The following is a 17,839-nucleotide window of genomic DNA, read 5'->3' as shown; positions in this document are numbered from 1 at the left end:
TTTAATTAATTATAATATTAAATTATAGATTTATAGTATGATTACTTAATTCATTATAACATTACATTATAGTATGATCACATAATTAATTATAACATTACATAATTAAATGATTACTTAATTAATTATGACATTATATTATAAACATTAGTAATATACTAATTTACACAATACTTAATTAAATGATTAGAATTTTATTAATTATAATATTATATTATAAATTTATAGTATGATTACTTAATTAATTATAGAATTCTATTATAAACAATATTACATACTTAATTAAATTATTAATAATATAATTAATTATAATATTACATAATAATTAAACAGTATATTACTTAATTAATTATTATAACATTATAATTTACATTGTAATATGATCACTTAATTAATTATAACATTATATAATTAAATGATTACTTAATTAATTATGACATTATATTATAAACATTAAACATAAGTAATTAATCAAATTATTATAAATTTAATTAATTATAACATTACATTATTGTTAAATGACTACTTAAATAATTATAAGTTTCTATAACATTACATTATAATTTAATAATTACTTAATTAATTACAACATCACTACATTGAATTATAAACATTATTAATTTATAATATTAAATTTACAGGTTATGAGTTACATTGGGCACAAATGAATGAGTAATCACAATTTGTTAGGGGTGTATTTGTAAACTTTTAAGATATTTTTGTCATTTTTTAAACTAATAGGAGGTAATTATTTTTTACAGGATACCCGGGAAAGGAACCGGAACCTGCATTTTAGGTTTCGGTTCCTTAAATTGAAGAACCTGTACTGTGCGGTTCCAGTTCCGGTTTCTTTTGTTGTGAACTTGCACAGTGCGGTTCGGGTTCTGGTTCCCCTGAAAAATGTAGGGTACCTAGGACCGCTCAACCCTACCTATCTTATTCGTGTTTTTGAAGTAAACATAAAATCACTATCACAAGGAGGTTTCAAAATTACTAATAGTCTCATAATAAATTTATGGGAGAATAACATTTTCCCACCTAAGGTTTGGGAAAACAACCTTTCCCATCCTTCAAGTTTCAAAATGATAGTGTCCCACCATTTATTAGGTTCTATTATGTTTTCTATTAATATTTGATTAAAAATATGAAAATATCCTTAAATATTTGATTTTATTATTTTTTAATTAGCCAAAGAGTCAAATATTAAAAGTTAAAAAAAAAAAAAAAAAAAAGATAGCCCCAACTAAAAAGTTAGGAGTAATGTTTTGGAATTGTTTAAAGTTAATTGACCTTAATATTTATCTATTTATAGTGTCATCAATATCTCGTCACTATTATTCGATAAACTACTAAATTTATAATGTTTTTTATAATATAACATTTTTCATTTTTACTAATTAATATAAAAAATTTAATATTCCTACTTAATTAAATAAATAAAAGAAAAAAATTATTTTTATACTTGAACTAATAAATAATCGAATAAAGACTTTAACTTAACTAAATTTTAATTTATAATAAACTAATTAAAAATAAATTATTTAAGGGTATTTTTATTTTTTTAGTTAAATATTAACAGAAAATACTAAGAGAACATAATGAAATGTGAGAAAGTGACATTTTAAAACTTGACAGGTGAGAAAGTGTCATTTTACCAAACTTGGATGGGAAAATGTTGTTCTCCCTAAATTTAATCTGTCCTTTTGGTGCTGCAGTGCATGCAAATATGATGGTTCTGTTTTAGAAACACTGCCCAGAAAATTATTCTGTCAAGAAAGCACTGCAGGACTTGGAAAATATAGTATCCCAAAAACAAATTACTTACTATTACGAATAAGATGTATTCGTACTATTTACAATCTGTATAGCCTTCAAATTAATTTATTTATGAAAATCGAGTAAACTACTTTTTACCATCCAAATAATTGTTTAATGATGTTTTTTACATATGGACTTTTAAAATATCATTTTATTATCCAAATTTATATTGCGTTTCTAATTCTGGTATCGTTGTAACCCAAAATCATAATCATTCTCTTTCTCAATCATCACCCACTAAAGCCACTCAAAACCCTACTCTTATTGATCCCACCAATCATTGACAATCGAGCGATTAGGTTTTATACAATCATTTTTTTTAAATCAAATTTTGATTAATCCTAATTACTAAAATTCAACTTTTTATTATCAAAATGCTCATTAGTCGTCTATCTTCCAAAACTCTAATAATTTGGATCAAATTTACCATTTATTTATCATGAGAATATAAATATAAATAATAAAATGTTATTTTTAAAATCTGTCGTGAAAAACGTGTCACTAACCCATCCTTTGGTGGGAAAAAGTTAACTCAAAAAAGTGTGTCATAGTGTGGGTGCTGCTTCTTCGAAGGGCAATTAAAATCCATGAAACGTCACCCGTCGATCGTCATGATGATCCTAAACTAGACAAAGACAAATACAAAGTTGTTTAAATCAGTATGGTGACCCACGTAACAACTATTGGTACTTGTAACGAGCCTGTTTTTTTCTCTTGGAGTAAATGTCAGTTCCTATTACACGGCGCTGATGGTCAAAACATTTGTCTATAAAGTCTACAATTATTTGAGTTGGGTGGACCGGACCGGATATAAAGTGAATTTGTGCGGTACAACTGTAAATAAAAGAGTTAATAATACAGATAGTCATTATTAGAAAGAGAAAACACTTTATATTTAATTATTTATTGAAAATGACACGTGTGTCAAAGTTAAACAACACTAGGTCAGTAGACTGAGACTCTGACTGAGGAAGAATACTTATTTATATGGCTGTAAGCAAGCGGAAACGATTACCAGAGACGTCCATTAGAGAGAGAGAGAGAGAGAGAGAGAGAGAAACATGTACATGTGAAAGTTTCAAGACAAAGAAGTTCGGTGATAAGTTTTCGGAGAAATTTTCAGGTTTTTCTTCTGGTCTTTGTAATATATATTTTACTTGGTGTTATCTCATTAATTGTTTTTAGTTTCCCATTCAATTTTAGAGATTTTTAGGAAAGAATTTTTTTTATTTTATTATTATTTAATGGCATGATAATTCCCGTAATTTGTTTCCTTTACGAAGCAAGTTCCATAGCAGAAACCCAGGCAGACTCTTCTGTAAGATTTAACACTCAAAGTATAGTTATACAATATACCTAGAGAAAAAGTAGTTTTGAACTTAATATTTTCTATTTTTCATGTCTTTCCTCTAGCTTGAGTGAACCATTCTGAACATTTATGTACATGTACAGTTGTCTTAGAAAATAATGCAGGAATAATATGCATCGAATCATTCATCTTTTTATTTCGAACTTATGAGATGTTTATAATTTTTGATTAATTGCCAACTTGGTTTTAATTATCTGCTATCTAGCTGGCGTATGTTTCAAATTAACCACTCTGAGAAATCAGATTACGAAGATGAAAGATTTAATTTAGTTTTGAAAGTTGATTATGTATATTTATTGTAATCAGTAGGTGTCTGTTTACATCCAGGAGTAAGAAGTTGTCGAAGTTGAGCGTGAATCACTGAGGAATAAGGAAGCCCTGTCAAACAACATTTCAGGCTAAGATGAATGGGTCAGGAGGTTCCTCTGAAGATAAGCATCAAAACGAAGACGAGGTAATCATTGATATCAAAGACAATATTGAGCGTTGTATTTATAGGGTTCCTAAGAAACTTAGGAACATAAATAATGATGCTTACACTCCTCACATAGTTTCAATTGGTCCATATCACCATGGCAAAGAAAAATGGGATGACCTAGAAAGCAAAAAGGAATGGAAATGGGATGACATGCAAAAGCACAAGGAGAGATATCTGGAAAAGTTCAGAAAGAAGGAGAAAATCGAGAACTTCGTCAAAGAAGAGGAACAACGTATCCGCGCTTGTTATGGAGAAAATTTTCAGGGTTTCGATTTCATAGAGATGATTGTGCGTGATGCTGTCTTCATCATTGAACTCTTCTTGAGGAAGTACCGTGATGATAGAGGAGATTTTTTGTTAAGTAAACCGTGGCTAACAAATGCTATAAAACTGGACTTGCAATTACTTGAAAATCAGCTTCCATACTTCGTCCTGGAGGAGTTATACGTGTTAGCCTATGGCTGCTCCGCTAGACCTTCCTTCCTTACTCTTTCTTGCAAGTTTTTCGGTTATAAGGAGCCAGATGGAGGGGCCAAACAGGATATGGAAATTAAACATTTTGTCGACTTGAGAAGACATACTATGTTGGTCGGAGTCGATCAAAACATACCAAAGTCTCTAGGCGGAAAAATTGAAGATTTACCAAGTGCAGTGAAGCTGCATGAGTCCGGGGTGAAGTTTAAGTCGGTCAAAAGCAAAGATGCAGTGAAGCCGGGTGAGTCGAGGAGGAAGTGTAAGCCAGAAAAAGGTTTACTTAACATAGAATTTGAAAAGAGAGAAAGAGAAGACTCGTGTATTTGGTGGCTTAGAGGACAGGTGCTAAAGATTCCACGCCTTAAAATTGAAGATGGTACAGAATGTTTGTTTCGAAACTTGATGGCCTTGGAGCAGTGCCATTACCCATTTGAAACTCATATTTGCAACTATATTGATCTAATGGATGCTCTGATCAACACGAGAAAAGATGTGGATTTGCTTGTTGACCATAGAATCATCTCCAATTGTGTGGGCGACCATGATTCAATTAAAGAGATGTTTAACAGACTTTGCCTCGAGATTACCCCAAGTATTTCTTGTTACCAACACATTTGCGACGGGCTGAAAAAACACCACGACAAATGGTGGAATCGCACCAAGGCAACGTTGATAAGTGTGTATTTTGAAAACTTGTGGAGAGGGACTGGAACTATTGCTGCAACCGTACTCTTACTGCTCACTCTGTTACAGACCATCAAACGATTCTATCCGGCCCTGTTTACGGATTCAAAATAATTTAAGTTTGTGTGTGTTTTTAGTACTTGTATAATTAGAACGTCTACTTCCTAGTTCCTACTATTACGCAGCTAATAACTTCGGATCTGTAGCTTTCATTTATAATAATGTATTCTCTCCCATGTCATATGATTGTTCAACCATTTGCAATATCTTTAGCTTACCTAATAAATGATGCTTTAATCCAACCTATGAAACTTCGAATTAATGAAACTGCTATTAGGCTAAGGCAAAAAGAACAGAAAATGTTAATACTTTATCACCTGTAAGTATATAAATTAAGCAAAATTTCATATATGTTTAAGAATGTGTTTTCTTAGTGACCTTAGATATCACTTACCAATAAGTTTAGTTCAATGGATTTCACTAAGTTCATTTTGACTAGAATTATAATTGTGCGAAATTCGTGCCAGTTGTTTCTTAGATCTGGATAACTCTAGATATTATTAATACTGCTTATTAGCCGCCTTGAAATGAATTTATGATCTTATAATTTTCTATCAGCAAATGGCTTGTTGGGTTATATATTAATTATGTTGACCACCATACATCAACATACTAAAAAGAAATCGATGTTCAACAACTACATCATCAGCAGACTGAAAGCACCAGCGAATGATGAGATCATAGTGTGACTACACTAATATAATACTTTGTGTACTTGTATCTTTATGTCTGTTTTGTAATACTGAAATGTTAGCAATTTTTATCATTGGAATTACTAAATTATTATAGCCTTCTGTATTCAACCATTTGAGATAGCTTTAAGTCTTCTTTAAAAACTAGAGTTGATTTCGTTTGAACAGCTGTTATAAATAACTTGGATACAACAAAACAATTGAATTTACCAAATCTGGTTTAAAATCGAGGAACATGTTGATATATTTACATGGGTTTTTCTTTACTCGGACTAAACTTAGAACAACTTATCAAAGCCCATATACTAACAGCCCAAAAACATGGAATAGAACCAGAAAATCTATAAAAATAGAAAGGGGCACACGGGCAAAATCAATTAATATATAAGTCCACTCAAATAATTAGAAAAGAAAGATGATAACTACTCATCAAAAAATGTTTCTTTTAATTGTAAATTGTTTACATACTCCATCAGTCTACTGGACTTTTTTCATTGAAGAATGAAAATAAATATAAACTAAACTAGTTCACATCAACTTATGAAGGATCTATGTCTCCTACTGTAAGAAACGATCAGGCTCCAGTCTGCGAGCGAAATATTGAGTCATCCTTTAATTCACCCTTTGAATGCAGAGAGTTGATGAATGTATAAAATTTGTTTCTAATTTAGTGGTTTGTTATATATATCAAATTTCTTTATGTTGATTGTTTTTCTGGTATTTTATAATATATTATAAACTTTCAAGGACAATAGGACATTGGACATATGGAAAGATGTTTTATCTATATTTATTACTGTGGGTAATGAGTAATGACTAATAACTCCTGTCAGCTTAGGTGAATCCAGTCCGTTCATTCTCAGCCTGACATATATCTACCATTCTTATATTCTATAAATGTGGAGGTCCCTCCCCTCCCCTGTATGATAATGGCTCTGCAACAATATCTTTTTTCCGAGGAACATGCATATATCAAGATATTTGGTGGGGTGTGTGCCGCACATTCAACTTTGGGAGGGCATCGAAAGCCGCCAGTGACCAGACTCAGAGTTGTCGTTTTCCACTCTTAAAAACACTCATTTTTCTTGCCGTTAATAGTTTATCGATTAGATCAAAAGTAATTTCTTCTGTTTTTTTATTTTTATTTTTGTTCGTTTTTTAAAATAGGCATAAAATCACTATCACAACTCACAAGGGGGTTTAAAAAATGAATAATGCTGCGCGATATATTATTTTTATATAATATTTAACATGAGTAAAAATTTAATTTTAATTTTAAATTAATCAATTATATAATATTGTATAAAAATAATATATGTGTAATATTACTCTTAAAAAATACTAGATCTCATAATAAACTTAAGGGAGAATAATATTTTTCCATCCAAGGTTTAGCAAAACGACCTTTCCCACCCCTCAAGTTTCAAAATGACATTGTCTCACCCTTTATTAGGTTATGTTATATTTTCTATTAATATTTAATTGAAAAGATGAAAAATACCCTTAAATATTTGATTTTATTATTTTTTATTAGCTAAAAAGTCAAATATTAAAAGTAAAAAAAAAAATAATTAGTCCCAACTAAAAAATTTGGAATAATAGTTTGGAATTGTTTAAAATTAATTAACCTTAATATTTATTTATTTATAATATCATCAATATCTCACCATTATTATTTAATAAGTTACTAAATTTATAATGTTTTTCATAATATAATATTTTTTTATTTTTACTAATTAACATAGAAAATTAATATTCCTAATTAATTAAATAAATAAATAAATAATTATCTTTACACTTAAACTAATAAATAATGTAGTGAAGACTTTGACTTAACTCAATTTTAATTTATAATAAACTAATTAAAAAATAAACTATTTAAAAATATTTTTATCTTTTTAATTAAATAATAACAGAAAATACTAACCGGATAAGGGTTAGAAAGTGACATGGGCAAAATCAATTAATATATAAGCCCACTCAAATAATTAGAGAAGAAAGATAATAACTACTCATCTAAAAAAGTTTCTTTTAATTTGTAGATTGTTTATATACTCGTAAGGGATCAATTTTGTTTGCAAGATGATATTTACTGGATAAGCATCAAAAAGGGCTTCTGTTAATCGGACTTCTCCCATTGAAGAATGAAGATAAACATAAACTAGTTCACATCAAATTACGAATTATTTGTGTCTCTTACTGTAAGAAGCGACCAGGCTCCAGTTTGTGAGCGAAATTTTGAGTCATCCTTTAATTCACCCTTCTAATGCAAAGAGTTGATGAATGAATACAATTTGTTTCTAATTTAGTGGTTCGTTATATATATCAAATTTTGTTATGCCTAAAAAATTAGAGTTGACATTAGCCTATATCAGCAAATATCAATTAGAGTTCAGAAAGACTTTACACCACCTAAGAATTGCTACGTCGCTTCATGACAAAAAGAATATGGTTGTCATCACCTTGACAGATTCAGGTTTTATCTATGAGTGATTGAGGCCACACACATGTCCAAACCTTAGGTAATTTGAGGATATTTCTTAAGTTATGAGTCAATGGGAGACAAGAAAAAACTTACATGGTATAAATTTGTGATCATTACCTTGAATTTCTCTATTATAAATAAATGACTCCTGCTCTCATTTTCGAGATTCTGATACTAAACCCGCTCTCTAATTGTAATCTTTATTTTTAGAGCAAAGATAACTTATGAGAAAGAGACTGACTTAATATTCTTTTTGAATAATCAATTGTTGTACCTCTACTCATTGTTCGTTATACACGACCTCTTATAATCTCTCATATACAAAAGAGACAGTAGATATAGGATTTGCTTTAAACATCTAAACTACTTTAAAAATCGCATGTCTCATTTATTATTCAATATTTATAACTAATCATAATCATTCATATACAAGAATAATTTAATATTTTACACGTAGGAGTTGTGAGTTGTAAAATCACACATCAACAAATTTACTTGTTTTTCTGGTATTTTATAATATATTATAAACTTTTAAGGGCATTGGACATCTGGAAAGATAGTTTATCTATATTTATTACTGTAGGTAAGACATAACGACTTACACATATCTAAAGTTTGACAAAACAATAAGTTGGTATTTAAAAGATTTTAAAACGACAAATAAATATCTTCCATCATGTTTTGTTAGTGATTTTCGTTTGATAATAGTGAAAAAACTAAAATGCCCTTGAAAATTTGATATTTTAGTTTTTTATAAATTTAAAAATTTCTAAAAACCCCCCTAGACTTGCTAATTTGACTAAATACCCCAATATATAAAAATTTTATAAAATAACAAAAACACCTCCGCTACGCGCAGTGCCAGATTCTGGTCACCACTGTCGGAATCTGGTCAAAAAATTACGTTACGACACAGAACCGTCAGATATGTGTCGTAACACTTCGATCTGGCCTTTTCCGGCCAGATCCGTCACGGATCTTGCCAAAAAGGGTCAGATCTATATCTGGCCTTTTTCGGCCTCGACGGCCAAATCTGGAGGTCACAACACAAATTCGACGGGTATGTGTCGTAATGTAATTTTTCGACCAGATTCCGACCTCGACGGCCAAATTTGGCCGTAGATCTAGTCTTTTTCGGTCCGATCAGTCACAGATCTGGCCAGAAAACGCCAGATCTATATGTGTCGTAACGCAATTTTTTGGCTAGATTCCGACAATAGTGGCCGAAATCTGACACTACGGGTGACGGTGGTGTTTTTGTTATTTTATAAAAAAATTATATATTCAGGTATTTAGTTAAATTAGTAAATCTAGGGGGTTTTTTTATAAATTTTTAAATTTATAAAAAACTAAAATATCAAACTTTCAAGGATATTTTAATCTTTTTAAATAAAAATCACTAAGAGTATACTACGTAAAATATTTATTTATTATTTTAAAACCTTTTGGGTATTTTAAAACCTTTTGGGTATTAACTTATCGTATGCATAAGTCGTTCAGCCGGTAAGTAATGACTTATAACTCTTGTCAGTTTAGGTGAATCTAGTCCATTCATTCTCAGTCTGACTTATATCCACCATTCTTATATTATATAAATGGGGAGGTCCCTCCCCTCCATAATGGCTCTGCAACAAATCTTTAATCTGGTAGAACATGCGTATGTTAGTGTCAAATATATTTGACGGGTTCTGTGAACCTTACGGAGAGAACTGAGAAGGCCAGACATTCAACTTTGGGAGAGCATCGAAGCCACCAGACTCAGAGTTGTCGTTTTCTACTTTTTAAAACCCTCATGTTTCTTGCCATAAATAATTTACCGATTAGATCAAAAGTAATTTCTTCTGATTTTTTATTTTTTATTTTTGATTTTGATTTTTGATTTTTGTTGTGCTCTCACACAACAGCTAAACCTATCTTGTTTGCTTTTTGAAATAAACATGAAATCACTATCACTGTATCACAAGGAGGTTTCAAAAATACTACTAGTCCTATAATAAATTTAATCTGTCCTTTTGGTGCTGCATGCAAACACGATGGTTCTGTTTTAGAAACATTGCCTGGAAAATTATTCTGTCAAGAAAGCACTCCAGGACTCAGAAAATATAGTATGTAAAAACAAAATACTTGGCTTCCTTTGGTTCAAAATTGGGAATACTACTTTTAATATTCCTAAAAAAGTTAAACAGTAAAATACCCAAAAACTCTGATTTTTGGGAATACTACTTTCAATATTATTCAATTTTATTTAAACCCTCTAAATTTGTTAATTTAATTAAATACCCTTAAACATTTTTTTTTAAATTACAAAAATACTCCAACAATCAACCGCCGGAAAATGGTCGGAATCTAGTAGGATGGAGCACTACCAGCTGAATATGGACGGTAGTGCGCCGATCTAGTCTTTTTCAGCCAGATCCACTGTGGATCTGGCCGGAAAAGGTTAGATCTTTGGCCGTAACAATCGGTCATGACGACCAACAAACGGTCATCGCTGAGAGCAAATATGACCAGATCTGACTGTAGATCTGGACTTTGCCGGCCAGATCCACCGTGGATTTGGCTAGAAAAGTCCATATCGGCGCATGACCGGCAAGATCCAGCCGGTCATGCGCCGATAAGGCGACTCCGGCCACCTCCGATGGTGGTGGCCGGCTGGGGGTATTTGAGGGTAGGTTGGGGGTGTTTTGGTTAACTTTTAATGTTTTATTATAGGAGGTATTTTGTAAAAAAATAAACATAGGGGGTATTTTATTAATTTATAAATCCTACATCTTAATACTCGTCAAATTCAACTTTTTTTTAACTTTTTTCAAAAAACTTTTCCCAAAACCCCCAAATTTTGAGCAAAATGTAAACCATATTTTTACTATTTACAATTGTATAGCTTTCAAATTTATTTATTAATGAAATTGGAGTAAACTACTTTTTTTCTACCTAAATAATGGTTTAATGACATTATTTTATCCATTAATTATTAATGTATTATTTTACTATTTAATTTATATTCTATTTCTGATTTCGATATCATTGCCACCTAATACCACTACTACTCTCTTCTTCAATCATCAATTGCCAAAGTCTCTCAAAATCTTATTCCTACAGATCCTATCAATCATCGACAATAAAGTGATTAGAGTTTATTAGGATTTATATAATCACCTCTGTTAAATTAAATTTCGATCAATTTTAATTACTAAAATTCAATTTTTTACTATTAAAAGATTTATGGGTTTTATCTCCCAAAAAAATCTTAATAATCTAAATTAAATTGATCACCAAAATTTAATTTTTTACTTTTAAAAGATTTATTGGTTTTATCTCCTCAAAAAGTCTTAATAATCTAAATTAAATTTGCTGTTTAAATAATGAAATAGTATTTTAAAAATTGATGTCGAAAAGTGTCTTTAACCCATTCTTGGGGCGGAAAGAAGTTGTTAAACTCATAAAACTGTAATTAGTGCGGGGTCTGCTTCTTCGAATGTCAATTAAAATCCATGAAACGTCACCCGTCGATCGTCATGATGAGCCTAGACTAGACAAAGACAAATACAGACTTGTTTAAATCAGTTTGGTGACCCACGTAATTCCTATTGATACTTGTAACGAGTTTGTTTTTTTCTCTTGGAGTAAACGTCAGTTCGTATTGCACGACGCTGATGGTAAAAAAATTTGCCTATAAAGCCTACAATTATTTGAGTTGGGTGGACCAAACCGGATATAAAGTGAATTATTGCGGTACAACTGTAAAGAAAAGAGTTGATAATACAGATAGTCATTATTAGAAAGAGAAAACACTTTATATTTAATTATTTATTGAAAATGACACGTGAGTCAAAGTTAAACAACACTGGGTCAGTAGACTGTGACGCTGAGTAAGGACTGAGGTAGATCAAGTATTTATATGGCCGTAAGCGAGTGGAAACGATCATCAGAGACATCCATTAGAGAGAGAGAGAGAGATACCTGGAAAAACATATACATGTGAAAGTTTCAAGACGAAGAAGTTCGGTGATTAATTTTCGAAGAAAATTTTCAGGTTTTTCTTTTGGTCTTTGTAATATATATTTTACTTGGTGTTCTCTCATTAATTGTTTCTAGTTTCCCATTCAATTTTGGAGATTTTTAGGAAACAATTTCTTTTTTTGTTATTATTTAATGGCATGATAATTCCTGTAATTTGTTTCCTTTACGTAGCAAGCTACATAGCAGAAACCCAGGACGACTCTCCTGGAAGATTTAAAACTCAAATTGACAGTTATACGAGCAGCACTACGTTTATACCTTTTTCATACAACTCAAAAAATATGGTAGTTTGTTAGTTTGTGATCAGTCAGCTTGTACTGGTTTTTTCTATCCAAATGTAAACTGATCGCGAGTTTTCACCTCAGTATAAAAACGTTGTATGAAAAAGTTGTAAGTTTAATCTTACTCTAGTTATATAATATAACAGTTGTTGGGTAGTGAGTCGGTATATAAAAATCGGTATTTGGGTCGGTAAATATAGTATTACTGATAATATAACTAGAAAAAAAAAAGTAGATTTTATCTTAATATTTTCTATTTTTCATGTCTTTCCTCTAGCTTGAGTAAACCATTCTGAACATTTATGTACATGTACAGTTGTCTTAGAAAATAATGCAGGAATAATATGCATCGAATCATTCATCTTTTTATTTCAAACTTATGAGATGTTTATAATTTGTGATTATTTGCCAACTTGGTTTTAATTATCTGCTATCTAGCTTGCGTATGTTTAGAATTAACCACTTGAGAAATCAGATTCGAATGCGAAGATGAAAGATTTAATTTAGTTTTGAAAGTTGATTGTATTTTTATTGTGATAATTAGTTGTCTGTTTACATCCAGGAGTGTGAAATTGTCGAAGTTAAAAGTGAATCACTGACGAATAAGGAAATCCTGTCAGACAAGATTTCAGGCTAAGATGAATGGGTCAGAAAGTTCCTCTGAAGATAAGCATCAAAACGGAGACGAGGTAGCTATTGATATCGACGACAACGTGGAACGTCCAGATTGTTGTATTTATAAGGTTCCTAAGAAACTTAGGAACATAAATAATGATGCTTACACTCCTCACATTGTGTCGATCGGTCCTTATCACCATGGCAAAGAAAAATGGGATGACGGGCAAAGCAAAAAAGAATGGAAATGGGATGAAGTGGAAAGCAAAAAAGAAGGGAAATGGGATGACATGCAAAAGCTAAAGAAGAGATATCAGGGAAAGTTTTTTAAGAAGATCCTGGAGAAAGAGCAAACCAAGAATTTTGTCGAAGAAGATGAACAACGTATCCGCGCTTGTTATAAAGAAACATTTGAGGTTGTCAAAAAAGAGGAACAACGTATCCGCGCTTGTTATGAAGCAAAATTTGAGGATTTCGATTCAGTGGAGTTCAATAAGATGATTCTGGATGATGCTGTCTTCATCATTGAACTCTTCTCGAGGAATTACAAAGTTGGTACAAGAGATTTTTTCCTAAGTAAACCATGGCTAACAAATGCTGTAAAACTGGACTTGCAATTACTTGAAAATCAGCTTCCATACTTTGTCCTGAAAAAGTTATACAAGTTAGCCTATGGAGGAGTATCTCCTTCCTTCGTTACTCTTTCTTGCAAGTTTTTCGGTTATAAGGAGCCAGCTGGAAAAGCTAATTGGGATGACAAAATTAAACATTTTGTCGACTTGAGAAGACATACTATGTTGGTCAACGGCAAAATCGATCAAAATTTCCCAAAGTCTCTACGCGGAAAAATTGAAGATTTACCAAGTGCAGTGAAGCTAAATGAGTCAGGGGTGAAGTTTAAGTCGGTCGAAAACAAAGATGCAGTGAAGACGGATGAGTCAGGGGTGAAGTCTAAGGCCGTCGAAAACAAAGATGCAGTGAAGACGGATGAGTCGGGGAAGAAGTCTGAGTCAGACAAAGAAAACCAAGAAGAAATAATTTTACTTAAGATAGAATTTGGAAAGAGAGAAAGAAAAGACTCATGTATTCCGAGGCTTAGAGGAGATGTGCTAAAGATTCCACGCCTTAAAATTGAAGATGGTACGGAATGTTTATTTCGAAACTTGATGGCCTTGGAGCAGTGCCATTATCCATTTGAAACTCATATTTGCAACTATATTGATCTAATGGATGCTCTGATCAACACGAGAAAAGATGTGGATTTGCTTGTTGACCATAGAATCATCTCTAATTGTGTGGGCGACCATGATTCAATTAAAGAGATGTTTAACAGACTTTGCCTTGAGATTACGCAAAGTACTTCCTGTTACAAACAAATTTGCGACGGGCTGAAAAAACACCACGACAGATGGTGGAATCGCACCAAGGCAACGTTGATAAGTGTGTACTTTGAAAATCTTTGGAGAGGCACTGGAACTGTTGCTGCCACCATACTGTTGCTGCTCACTCTGTTACAAACCATCCAAAGATTCTATCCGGAACTGTTTATGCGTAAAAAATAATTAAAGTTTTTTGTGAATCTAGTACTTGTATAATTAGAATGTCTACTTCCTACTACTAAGCTTGTAATAACTTCGGATCTGTAGCTTTCATATATAATAATGTATTCTCTTTGACGCCATATGTATTGTTCACCCATTTGCAATAATATATTGTGCTTTCATATATATTTAAGAATGTGTATTCTGAATGACCTTAGATATCCCTTATCAATAAGTTTATTTATATTAAAGAGTTAATGAAATTATACCTCAATTTAATAAAAAAATATGGGTTGGGGTATCCTATGTTACAAGAGCAAAAGAACAAAAACAAGAACAAGAACCCACGCATGGCTAGTCCGGTATGTGCATGGCTTCCACTGCAAGATTAATCGAAGTGCATCAACTTTAAAACAAAACAAAACAAAAGAAAAAAAAAAAAAAAGTTTAGGTAGAGTCAGAGCGAACAAAGCTCGGGCGGGCCATAAACAAAATATCAAAGCCCAAAAACAAGAAGCAGGCCCGTATACTTGGAGCCCAAGAGCGAGGCGATCTGACAATGGCAATGGAGGTGGAGGAGATTGGTGGTGGTGGGAATGGAGTTAATGGGATACACACTCACTAGTGGTGGGTCCTGGCAAGCACAGCCCAATTGGGATGGCGTATATCATTTTTCAGAAAAGGCTACGCCGGCGATTTCCGTCTCATGCCCGTTTAACCGTTTGGTATCGCCGCCTCCGCCTCCATCGCTTTTCTTCGAGCCTCTGGCATTCACAAGGTGTCAAATAATTCTATGTACATGATTTTGTTGGTGTTATAAATTACTGGAGTATTAAATATTTCTTTATTTTGGAAAAAAAAGAAAAAAATTACAGGTGGAAGACCTAATGGACGTGGGTGCAAATATAAGAACAGGACTTGGAATCCGTTGTAGAAGAAGTGCCCAGTAAGTTAAATCATTTATTTTCAGTTGAAATTATAATATATGTTTCCTATTAGTAATCGATAACTATTTACTTTTGGTTAGGAAGATAGATGATCTGTGAGAAGCGAAGAGACTGGAGTTTGTAGCTTTGGCATGATTTTGATAGTTTATGCTCTTTTCATGGCGAAACTCGCAACAGAGTTATTAGTTATTACTAGCAATTGTTTAAAAGCTTTTGGCTGTGTTTATTTCCCTATTCAAACTATCCAATTTTAATCTATTCAACTCAAAATATTTAAATTTTTTTAAACCCTAAGTTTGTTAATTGAACTAAACACCTCCAATAATAAAAGTTTATAAATTAATAAAAACACCCCCATCCACCTACATATTCCCGACAGTTGGTCACCACCGCTGGAAGGTGGCTGGAATCTGTGCAACAGGCTGGATGTGGCCGATCTTGTGCTGATGTGGTGGATCTAGCCGAAAAATGTCAGATCTACGGCCAAAGATTGAGTCGTTGACGGCCATATCTGTTCGTCAACGACGACCATATCTTTACTGTCGTTGACGACCAGAAGACTGCCAAGATATGACCGTCATCAACGGCCAGATCGTTGGCTGTAGATCTGGCCAAAAAAGCATAGATCAGCGCATTATCGATTAGATCCAACCGATCGTGTGCCATTCTCGTGATTTCTGGCCACCATCCGACAGTGGTGGCCGATTGTCGGCATTTGATGGAATGATAGATGTGTTTTTATTAATTTTAAAACTTTTATTATAAGGGGTGTTTAGCTAAATTAATAAATATAGGAGATCAAAAAGTAATCTAAATATTTTCTAAAAATGTTTTCCAAAAATTTACCAAACACATTTTTAAATTGTCATTGAAATCTTATTTTCATAATAACAACCTAACTCAACTTTTTCAAAAATATTATTCTAAATACTCTAACTTAACTTTTTTAAAAATACTATTCTAAATACAATACTAACTTCTTTGTATTTTTGTCCACTTTACTACTGGGTTCTAGTTGTATTTTGCTTGGCGTTATATCTGATCACGATCACCCTCAAGGAAATGACGCAAAGGGTTGCGGAATGTTTAATTTCTTTAAGAAGAAAGATGAGGAGGAATCTCAAGACGATGTGACATGGTAGATGCTAATTCAAGGAAAAAGATGAAAAGCCTGCTCCAACGGAAACGCTTCAACGATCTCATATCAACTCCAGCTTTGTAAGCTCTCATTAACCTTCACATACTAAACAGATATTGTTTTGTTATAAGCAACAATGGTGTTTTGCTATCAACCTTTTACTAACAAAGCAGGTTTATTGAAACTTGCAGTCAAGTGAACAGGAGGACGAAAATGGGGAGAAGAAAAAGAAGAAGAAGCAGGGATTGAAGGAAAAGATGAAGGAGAAAATCTCTGGTGAAAAGGAAGAAACTACAGAGAACAAAGACTCTTCCATTCCAGTAGAGACATTTGATGAGAAAGCAAATGCAGAAGCAACTCATCAAAATGACAGAGAAATTATGCAGTTTAATATATGGGTTTTAAAATTCGGGTTATGATTCGGGTACCTGAAAACCGGTTCAGGTATTGGGTACCCTTATAATATGAACCGAATTTTCGAGTTGGGTCTGAATTTTCGAGTTGGGTTGGTTAAAGACAAAGTTAGTTTAGGTACCCAGTTTTGCACACTCTAACTCTGACGCTCAAGGCAAAGTCAGTTTAGGTACCCAGTTTTGCACATTCTAACTCGGACGCTCAAGGCAAAGTCAGTTTGGGTACCCAGTTTTGCACACCTTTAACTCAACGCTCAAGTTAATATAGTTGAAGGGAATATTTAGTAAGGCTGAGAGTGAGAAAGGTTTACCGGGAGTGACTACCGTCACCACTCTATGACAACTACTAGAAGACAACTATATAGAAGTAAAGTTAGTTGGAACTGAGCTTTGCGGTTGGAAAAAGGTGGTGATTCTTAAGAGCAAGAACTTAGTAAACGAGTGAGATGAGCTGAATGTGAATTGATAGTGAAAGGGGTTGACCTCTGGTCATATAGTGTGCCAATGAAGCTTGAGTCCTTGTAGAACTAAACGTTCTCATAATAAGATTTTGAGTAAATAAGGAACTCGTAATGCTAATTCATGTAGAAGTAGAAGTACTAATTCATGTAAGATTATGAATCTTGGATGAATTAGGAAATAAAAACAAAAACTATGAGTTCAATTTGAATATGGGCTAATGGGTTAGAGCCCGATTTAGTTTAATCTTGTAGAAAAGCCCCAACTCGTGGAGAGGCCTAAAGTCTACGTCGGCCCAGCTTGCAGGGTGGCTCTGATTGTAGAGTGACCTAACTCGTACAATAACCTAACTGATGGTATGG

The 17,839-nt window shown here is 32.5% G+C and overlaps 1 protein-coding gene across 4 annotated transcripts; it reads left to right on the top strand.

Annotated features, from left to right (window-relative positions):
* The first annotated feature begins 2,820 nt into the window (after positions 1-2,820).
* Positions 2,821-14,708, top strand: LOC116117765 (UPF0481 protein At3g47200-like). Of its 4 annotated transcripts, none has more exons than XM_031403784.1 (3): positions 2,821-2,941; positions 3,515-3,686; positions 13,108-14,708. In XM_031403784.1, exons 2-3 carry the CDS (start codon positions 3,591-3,593, stop codon positions 14,539-14,541), a joined length of 1,530 nt encoding a protein of 509 aa, XP_031259644.1. In that variant the 5' UTR covers positions 2,821-2,941; positions 3,515-3,590; the 3' UTR covers positions 14,542-14,708. The 4 variants fall into 4 exon arrangements, with proteins under 4 accessions (XP_031259644.1, XP_031259646.1, XP_031259645.1 ...); XM_031403786.1 differs by having other exon boundaries at positions 2,824-2,941; positions 3,494-3,686; XM_031403785.1 differs by having other exon boundaries at positions 2,831-2,941; positions 3,497-3,686.
* The last annotated feature ends 3,131 nt before the right edge of the window (positions 14,709-17,839 follow it).

This window comes from Pistacia vera, unplaced genomic scaffold (assembly GCF_008641045.1).
Source record: "Pistacia vera cultivar Batoury unplaced genomic scaffold, PisVer_v2 Contig820, whole genome shotgun sequence".
In the NCBI taxonomy this organism is placed as follows: Eukaryota; Viridiplantae; Streptophyta; class Magnoliopsida; order Sapindales; family Anacardiaceae; genus Pistacia; species Pistacia vera.
Note: the sequence above shows the minus strand (reverse complement) of the source record. Positions and strands in the feature narration are given on the sequence as shown.